The 10,360-nt window shown below is 40.0% G+C and overlaps 1 protein-coding gene across 1 annotated transcript; it reads left to right on the top strand.

Annotated features, from left to right (window-relative positions):
• The first annotated feature begins 1,249 nt into the window (after window positions 1-1,249).
• On the top strand, window positions 1,250-2,572 carry LOC149221102 (uncharacterized). Its single transcript, XM_089387322.1, has one exon. The coding sequence runs from the start codon at window positions 1,250-1,252 to the stop codon at window positions 2,570-2,572; it is 1,323 nt and encodes a 440-aa protein (XP_089243448.1).
• Window positions 2,573-10,360: the final 7,788 nt, after the last annotated feature.

Here is a 10,360-nt window from a genome sequence, read left to right as displayed (position 1 = left end):
GACACATAGATCTAAAACTAGGTGCAAAGGGCTTTTTCATGGTCATTTTTGCCAATCTGGAAGATAAGGAGAGGGTTTTTGAGGAAGGACCCTACTTCTTGAACAACACTGGTCTATTTATGAGGCATTGGGAAGAATGCTACAACCCAGACAAGGAAAAAATGCTAGCGGCACCTATATGGGTCAAGCTGTTTGGACTCCCAATTGAGTTCTGGGATCCAGAGATTCTGGAAGGTATCAGGAACTCAATCGGGACATTTGTCAAAGTAGCCGAGACCACCAGAAGAGGAAGATATATGTCCTATGCCAGGATCTGCGTATACATGAATATCACAGAACCGCTTCCGAACTATATTGAAGTGGAGTACCATGATGAGGTCTGGCAACAACCAGTGGATTATGAGCATATTCCATTCCGATGCAGAAGATGCCATGAATATGGTCATCTCTTCAAATCATGCCCTTTGAATGCAACTGGAGCATCAACAGGAAAGGGAGAAGAAGCGAGGAAGGAGGCAGAGGCAAGCAGGGAGGACAAAGAAGGTTTTACAGAAGTTCCTATCCGAAGAAAACCTCAAAAAGGACCGATTCATCCGAAACCATCTGCTAAAGTAGTAACCCAGGAAAACCAGAACAAGTTCAAGGTATTACAAGAAGAGGAAATGGAAGCGGAAAGGGAAGACAGTGACGAAGAACCAGCAGAACCTATAAAGGTAGACAAGGGAAAAGATACAATGCAAACAAATTTGGAACATGAGAAGGAAGGTGAGAGCACAGGAAACCCTCAAGACCAGACCCAAATGGAGATAGACCCCCAAAAGGACAAAGGGAGTGAAGAGGAACAAGTCATGAAGAGACTTTTACATGAATGGAGACATCTGGACGAAAGATTCATACCAAAAAAACAAAAGCAATTATACAAAGACATGTTCTAAAAATACAAGGAGAAAGGAGGGGCAGCCATTATAAACCAACCAAAATAGTTAGGATCGCAAGGAGGACAAAGCACAAAAACGAGCAATGCAGGAAAAGGCGGAAGAAAACGAGGAAGAAGACCTATGAGCGAGACCATCCAAATGGTTGGCGAAATGCTGGTCAACTCAGGAAGAGTCATACCTCTGTCAGAGGTATTCCAACAACCCCTCAAACTGTTAAAATGATAATTACAACATGGAATATTAGAGGGCTGAATAGTAAGGGGAAACAAAGATATCTGAGAGAACGATTGAAAAAAGATAAACCCAGCATAATGATAGTCCAAGAAACAAAGATTAGTGAACAGAAATTGAAAGAGATAATGAGCAAATTTAAACCGCAATATGAAATAATTGGTCAGGATGCCATAGGCAGTGCAAGGGGCCTGGCAATTCTTTGGAACCCAGAGGAGATCCAATTTGAAAATTGGGTAAGCATGCCTCAAATTCTTTCGAGCAAATTCAGGAATATAGGTTCACGAGAATGGGTCCTTCTCACTGGGGTATATGGTCCTCATTTACCAGGAGAATGCAAGATCTTTCTTCAGAACTTGGGAAAAATCCAAAGCTTCTTCCCAGATACTCCATGGATTGTAGGAGGAGACTTCAACATGATCACATCCCTAGGGGAAAAACGAGGAGGCCTGAGAAGACCAGACACGGACATGGAAGCCTTCGGTGATATGATAGCGGAACAAAGACTGGTTGATATACCCACAATAAATGGGATTCACACATGGAACAATAGAAGAGGAGGCATACACCAAATTGCCTCAAGGCTAGACAGATTCTTAATATCTGAACAAATAATAAACAGGGATATATTCATCGAAGCAATGATTCTCCCGGGAATGGGTTCCGACCACTGGCTGATCAAACTAGAAATTGACATTAAAGCTAGCCCCAAAAAACGCCCTTTCAGGTTTGAGGCCTTCTGGCTCAGAGATCAGAAGTTCATGACGAAAGTGGAAGAATGGTGGAAACAAAGCCAACAAAGGGGAAGAAGTAGAATGCAGACCTTCCAATTAAAATTAAAGGAACTCAAGGAGAAAATTAAAAAATGGAACAAAGAGGAATTTGGGAACATCTTTAAGGCCCGACAAATTCTAGACCAGAAAATGAGGAAATTGCAACAAGAAATCATATCAGCAGGCAGAAGTGAGGAACGGGCTAGAGAGGAAGGGGTGTTGATAAGCCAAATTGAAGAACAAAGGAAACAAGAGGAGATTCTCTGGAAACAAAAATCAAAAGTGAATTGGTTAAGAGAAGGGGAGAGGAACACGAAGTTCTTCCATCAGGCCATGATTCAGCAAAGACAAAGAAATAGAATCTTCTCCATAAAAAGTGAAAACAAACTTCGCCTAACTCAGCATGAGGAAATGGAACAGACTCTCATTGGTTACTTCAAAGACCTCCTTACAGAACCCCAAGAGGACAGAAGAGAAGCTATTGGGAGACTCTGCAATGAGATCCCAAGTATGATCACTAGAGACCAAAACCTAGCTCTTATAAGCGCCGCAACCCTGGAGGAAGTGGAAGAGATCGTGAAAGGGATGAAGAAGAATAAAGCTCCTAGACCAGACGGATTCACAGTGTAATTCTACCAAGAGGGATGGAAATTCTTGGGCAAGACATTTTGGATGTGGTAGAAGAATCGCAGAGAAATCAGAAGGTATGTCCAGGCCTAAACTCGACTCTCTTGTCTCTTATTCCTAAAACTGCTAAGTCTGAAAATGCCCAAGGTTTTAGACCCATTGCTCTATGTAATGTAATATATAAGATTATTGCTACTCTTATGGCCAAAAGACTAAAGCCAATACTTTCAAGCATTATCTCTTCGGAACAAACCGGGTTTGTGGAAGGTCGACAAATTTTGGATGGCTTGGTAGCATCACAAGAAGTTGTGCATTCTTTGAAATCTAAGAAGGAAGTTGGAATGATGATCAAATTGGATCTCTCAAAGGCTTATGACCGTCTGAACTGGGCATACCTTAAATCGGTATTAGCGGCCTTCGGTTTTTGCAATAGATGGATAGAGTGGGTCTTTGATATGATCTCCACACCAAATTTCTCCATTCTTCTGAACAAAACGCCAACTTCAACCTTCAATGCCTCAAGAGGATTGAGGCAGGGGGACCCTCTTTCCCCATTCCTGTTCATCATTGCGGCGGAAGGACTGGGAAGATATATCAAAAAAGAATTGCGGGAGAGGAAAATCAAAGGGCTACGGATATGGGGAAACAACTTGTCGATTACACACCAACAATTCGTGGATGATATCATGATGTTCTGTGTAGTTTCTCTAAGAGAAGTAAAAAGAATAAAAGGGATCCTAGACCTCTTCATGGAAGCTTCAGGTACTCAAATCAACAAGGAGAAATCTTGCACATTCTTCTTCAACACTACCGATAATGTCAAAACTTATCTGACAAGAATATTGGGTTTTCGTTCGAGTGACTTACCCACAAAATATCTAGGTACCCCATTAGCCCTAAATCCTCTAAAGATGGCGAATTGGCAACAAACCATTGAGAAACTCAAGAACCAATTGGCGAACTGGTCCTTCCAAACCCTGAATATAGCAGGAAGAGCAGTTCTGCTCAAAGCGGTCTTACAAGCAATCCCAATCTACCCACTTTCAACAACGGCAGCCCCCAAAGGTGCATGCGCCAAAATGGTGGAGATTTTCAAAAAATTCCTCTGGGGAGGACCGAAGCAACAAAAGAAATGGGCTCTGATATCCTGGAAGGGCCTGATAAAGAGTAAAGAAGAAGGGGGATTGGGATTGAGAGATCCATACACCCTGAACCAAGTAATGGGGGCGAAGCTCTGGTGGAGATGGATGATGGGAGGAGGAGACCTATGGAAAAGAATCTGGACGCAAAAATACAACATGCCCACAACAACAGAAGAAATCTTAAGACTTGAGGAAACACCAAGAGGCTCTACAATATGGAACCTGGCCAGTCAAAACAGAGACATAGTATCCAAGCATGTCTTCTGGGAAATTCAACCAAATTCTAGGAAGAAGCTTGGCAACAAAGGGAGAAAATGAATGAGGTGCAGGGTCTCAGAAACACATGCCAGAGGGCAAAAGAGGAAGGACTGAATTATGTAAGCGAGTTCTGGAATGAAGAAAGCCAAGAGTCTTGGAGAACTTGGAAGAATCCGGAAGCATGGGATAGACATATTGACATAGAACAAAGAGAGTTGTATATACGAGAAATGAAGTCAAGGAGAATAGCTATCAGAACAGGTCCAGATATACTAAGATGGGGTCATTCAACGAAGGGAACCTTCACGATCAAAGAAGCCTACCAACTCACCATGCAGCAGGAACAAGACGAACTGGCACCCCTATGGAAACAAATATGGCAGAGGAACTGGTGGCCAAAAGTGACTCATTTTCTATGGCTTGTATGTAAAGGACGCATTCTGACATGGGATCAGCTTCAAAAGCATGGATTCCAAGGCCCCCCCAGATGCTGCCTATGCAAGCAGGACCAAGAAACGCAAGAACATCTTCTGAATTCTTGTCCTCTGGCCCAGCAGCAATGGGAAGAAATCAGAAGACTCTTTGGGGGGACAAACAGAGATCCTCATAACATCAAAGAAACTATTAAACAATGGGGGCGAGGTCAATTCATGAGCCCGGTGGTTAGAAGAGCTTGGAGTCTAGTGGTAGGAATGAATATGTGGATGATATGGAAATAAAGAAACAGGATAATATTTCAAAAAAAAGAGATGCCTCCAGAGCTGGTCGGAAACTTGGAACCATGAGGATCCGAAAACAACACCCAAGGAAGAAAAGATCCTGACCAAACATAATTTAGAACAGGTAATGGTTTCTCCCCAGAGGTGGAAAGCGCCTGAAACAAACAGCCAGAGCCCTATCCATTTCTCTCGCCCCTCTGAAGGTTTCATCAAACTAAATTTTGATGGGGCCTCCAAAGGAAACCCGGGGCCAGCAGGGCTCGAAGGCATTTTCCAAGATGGCCAAGGGCGGACAAGATGGGTGTATGCAGACCATGGAGGTATCATGAGCAATAATGAAGCAGAACTAATGGCAGTTTATCAAGGATTAAGAATAGCGATAAGAAATGGATACAACAACCTGGAAATAGAGGGCGATTCCCAACTGGTGATAGATATGATTAGGAAACTCAATAATGGTAAGACTTGGGAAAAAGTGGCAAAAAGCTGGAGGACGGCTAGCCTAATCCAGGATTTGGAAACCCTCATAAAGAGAATTGATTATAAGATCATAAAACATGTCAGAAGGGACGGTAACAAAGCAGCGGATTTCCTAGCTAATTGGGGAAGTAATGAGCAAGGTGGCAAGCTTGATAGTATATGGCCACCACATTTTGAGGAGCCCAGATTGGAGCCCCTCAAAACAATCATTACCCAAGATTACCATGAGGACACGACCTCAAGTTAGCAGATACAGGTGGCCCCCGATCGGGGTGAGGGAAGTGGGGAGTACGACCAGAATGACAGCACAGGGGAGAGGTTGGCCAGGCCGGCCACCAACTGCCCTCATAATAATTCAAATGGGACACAGCGGCAGCTTGCATGCTTGAGGGAATTCCAAGGCAACGAGGTGACAGGAGAGTGGGGGAGGAGGAAGGAGGAAACGGCGGCGGAAGTGGGATGGGACGCAGGACAGGTGGGAAAGGGTTAATGAGGGTGGCTAAGGGGGGAAGAGAGATCAGTATGCAGCGAAGGAAGGTGGAGAATGGAGCTGAGCGGGCGTCTGATCCTTCAGCGGTCGAGCGAAAGTCCGGGTATGTTTTCTTAGTCTCAATTCCTGCATCTCTTTCGGCCATTCATAGTATGTTGGAGGAGGGGGGAGAGCTAGGAATCACTGAGGGAAGGCCGAGTCTAAGTGGGTCCGCAATTTACCCTGTTACGCACAGTAAGGTGGCAGTTACGCACAGTAAGGTGGCAGAGGGGGGCAAGATGGGAAATGCAGAGGAAGGGGCGGTTCAGAATGGGGCAGAGGTTTGTATGGTAAGGAAGCGCGAGGACCAGAGCAATGGCTTGCCGAGGTACTGTGAGAGCTGGGCAAAGGGGCTGCCTAAGGGAGTTAAGCATGCAATCTGGATGGGGGATAGGACAACTGAGGGCATGCCCATGTTTAGCCCAAGGGAAGAGAGACTAGGGAGTATCCAGACCAACACGAGAAACCAGAGTGGGGAGGGCAAGCCCAGCGACAAGGATATGCGGGCATTGGGGATAAGTGTAATTTCTGATAAACTAACTTTTGTTGTTGATCATTGTAAACAGACAGCAGTAAAAGGAAAGATGGCTCGCATGAGCAGAGGAAGGGGCCGTGGAGGAAGAGAGCAGCAAAGCCAGCCAGGCAGAAACGACCCGACGACCTCCACACCAATATATCATAGGCGTAGCAAGAAAACCATGAGGATGGTTGTGCAAGAGGTTCCCTGTGCATATAAAGAAAGAAAAGACGCTAACATTCATCAGCTCATACAAGAAACGGAAGACAATGTCATGGAAGGAGACTCTAAGCCCGAGATGGAGGAATGGAGAGATATCATTCTCGACCCACGGCACACCGGAGGAAAGATGACACTCTACAAGCAAGCCTTGCACGTGTACTAGGTGCCGAAGTGCTTACTTGCCAGGGCACTGGAGCAGGCGGCGGCCAAGGTATGCCAAATATCAAAAAAGATATGAAAAACCTACAAATCATCATGATTCTGCAGGACAACAAGCTGAATGAAATCCAACAACTGAAGAAGCTATCACCAGCACAAGGGGACTAGGCGGCAGCACCAGCAAATGTGGATTATTACAATGAAGACCAAAAGGATTAATTCATGTAGTTTATAGTCTGCTTCTTTTTTATGATAGCATTTTCTTTTCAATAGTCTTATGTTAGGTTGGAATATGATTAGTGACTTTTGTTGCGAGGTTTACTTAGCATGGATTGAAAGACTTATTAATTTTTGCTACTGGATGGCCTATAATAATTTCAGGTGGCCAACAGACTTGGTTTCCCATATGGGCAAGTTGAGGCCACCAAACTGTTGTATATGGATCAACTTGATTTTATATAAATAGAAAAAGAAAGGCACCACCGGAGCTTACAAAAAAAAAATTATTGTTGGGAAGTAAATATTATCGCATTTTACTTTTCGAAGGATAAAACTTCTCGTATATGATTATAGACAATTGGCCATTTCTCTTTGTAAACGGAAGAGAATCTTTATGTATGTATTCATTTCATTTGCACATTTCTAAGATCAAAATTACTTCCGAGTCTAAAGTGGAGTTGTTCAAACAGAGAGGCACCAAAACATCCCTGAAGCTAGAAAGCAACAGTTAAAAGGCCTCGAAAATTCGCACATTTCTAAGATCGAAATTACTTCTGAGTCTAAAGTGGAGTTGTTCAGACAGAGAGGCCCCAAAACGTCCCTTAAGCTAGAAAGCAGCAGTTAAAAGGCCTCAAAAATCCGTTACTTCAGTGTTTATCTTGGAATATTAAAAGTGAAGTCACCAACATTGGAGCAAGGAATGTAGAATCCATTTACTTTGAAAGTGGGGCAAGTAATGATAGGCTTTGGATTAGGGTGTGGGATTGGCATCGTTGTTGGTCAGCGTTCAAAATTTGGGTGTGATTTTTTAATCTGCAAATCTATTTTGACTTGTATATCTTTGTATTCCACAAATTGGAATTAGGATGCCTAATCCACATTGTGCAAAGGGAGCAATGGCAAGCAACAAAAGTGGCACGGGTGCAAATAGTAATTCTCTTTATCGTTGCTTTCTAGGGTTTCTGATCATCTAAGCTTGTTCTTAGAACCGTAGATTACAGAAAAATATGGGTTGTTGTTTCCATCTGTATTATGTATATGCTTATATTTTGGATCCTAGGTTGTTCATGCAGCAACCTCTCTAACAAGATTTTTTTTTTAAGAGAACCCAAAACTAAATAATTCAAATTTATTTGTTAGAAGCAATATATATATATATATATATATATATATATATATATATATATATATTAAGGTGATGCTAGTATGTGTTTTCAAGGTCCAGATTTTGAATATGGGCTCTGATACCATATGTGAGGACTTATACTTGTTCCAATGGCTTAGTTGATATGCTCCCGACTCTGTTGGGATGTTCATCTTGGCTACTCGACTAAATTGATCTCCCAACCAACTAAAAATGATTCCCTAGCCCAAAAAACCTCCACAAGTTTCATAGCCCTCCGAACTCAAGTCCAACAAGTTGTAGTGTATCCAAGTTAAAAGCAACACTCTCCAATAGATCCAAGTTTGAGTTCTTTCATTCTCTCCTTTCTCAGCCACATTATTCCCCAAAAAAAATCCTTCAATGCTCAAAACAAAGACCCAGGTTTTCTTCCTCTCCTCTCATCTTACCTGTCTTTTATGTATCTTGGTCCCATCCACCTCAACCACCTATCATTAATGTCATGACTGCACCCTCATCATTTATTTTAATATCCTTGACTTTTATTATCTTATCCAAGGTAAATTTGAAAAGGCTCTTTGAAAATAAAATATGGATATTTAATTTAAAAATAAATTGGAAAATACCATATCTTCTTCAAAAGTAGATTTGAGAAAATATCTTGGAAATAAAAATATGAATATTTAATTTATAAATAAATTAGAAAAGATTATATCTTACTCAAAAATAAACACTTTCAAATATGAATATTTAAATTAGAAATAAATTGAAGAAAACCATATACTATCCAAAAGTAAATTTGAAACACGGCCTTAAGAATTGAATAATAACAAATAATAAAAGTCACATCAGTAAAATAAAATTACAATTTCACAAGTGTAGGTATATACCAATATTACTTGATAATTTTAAGTCAATTTTTCAAGATTAATTAAACACTAATCAAATTTAGCAAGATAAGATCAAGTAGAGCATTACAATAACACAACGATCTAAATTCATCGCATAGTAAGCAAAAGTTACACAAATTCTGGTCGAGCAAATTGCAACTAACATAATATAACCTATATATAAGAAAGAATATCAGTGATTTAATTCCTTTGAAATGTGATAAATTTTGTCTTAGTTATACATAACAAACTTTTATGCAAACTTTAGTGATATAATTCCCTCAAAATGTGATAAACATATTCAATAGTAAACATTTCATAACAAGTAATAAGTTAAATATATGTATGATGGCTGGTATAACGAATATTACTACATGGTGTCTTTAATAATAGATATTTACTTTTTTATTTTATTTACAATGCTTATTTTCTACTGACGTTCTGTATTTTTAAGGTTGAGAGAGTAAACACATAAGACAGCATCAAAACCACCACTTTAGAAGCTGAGATCTAGCCCTGTCAGATAGGAATCTTTCTGTTTAATTTAGCTTGTTTTATGTGAATTTTAGGCTAGTTATGAACGTACTTGTTTGTTTTGTTTGAAAGGTATGGTTGATTTAAGTGTTATAATTACATTGGGTCATCGAGTCTATAAATTAAGCTAGATTTGCATGTTTGAAAGGTATGGTTGATTTAAGTGTTATAATTACATTGGGTCATCGAGTCTACAAATTAAGCTAGATTTGCATCAATGTTTAGAGAAGTTCTCACAAGGTAAGCTAGGTCGCACTATTTGGATCTTTTCAGAAATTAAATGAATTTTGGAATAGTAGAAGTGTAAAGTTCAGTAGAAATCAAGGAGCAATTAAGAATTCCTTGATTTCACTTCAGTGGAAAACATTAAAATTGCCAACAGCCAAAATAGAGTGCTCTAAGTAACAAATCCTATTTATCACAGTTTCTATTAAGTAATTCAGATTTTCAGAATAACAGAGAAAAAAACAATGTTTAAACAGATACACAAAAGAGGCACATCACCATTTGGTACACCATATGAATCATGTGAAAAGGTCCTTGTATTATTGATGCTCCAGTACTTTGAAAAATATGATATGCAGAAAAAATTACATTTAGAAATCAACCCAATAATACTTCTGAAGATGAAGTATTTATAAATTAATTTACAAAATATCTTCTGCTAAACTAATATCAAATCCCAAAAAAAGATTTGATTTACAAAATATTCTCTAATAATCTCGGGAAAAATCTGAATAAAAATTATTACAAACAATATCTACCAAAAACATGTAAATATTTCCCAAAATACAACTAAGTAATAGAAAGTCTATACTATTTATAATCTTATGTTCAGCCTTTAAAGTGAATTGTTGCTAACTATGGCTATTGTGAATTGTTGCTAACTATGGCTATTTCTAGAGAAATCCTGCATAATTAACTAAAGATAAGGTAATCTCTCTAATTTACCTACTAGAACTATGAACTGCCTGCAAGTATTGTGCATTCAAATCTAAA

Source organism: Pinus tabuliformis, chromosome Q, assembly GCF_031772625.1.
Source record: "Pinus tabuliformis cultivar Carrire ecotype Pingquan chromosome Q, CPIR1, whole genome shotgun sequence".
NCBI lineage: Eukaryota > Viridiplantae > Streptophyta > Pinopsida > Pinales > Pinaceae > Pinus > Pinus tabuliformis.
The sequence above is the reverse complement of the archived record's forward strand: the minus strand, read 5'-3'. Positions and strand labels throughout refer to the sequence as shown.

Excerpts from the sequence above, each read along its gene's own strand:
- LOC149221102 (XM_089387322.1), top strand. The coding sequence starts at position 1,250 with ATGATAGTCCAAGAAACAAAGATTAGTGAACAGAAATTGAAAGAGATA.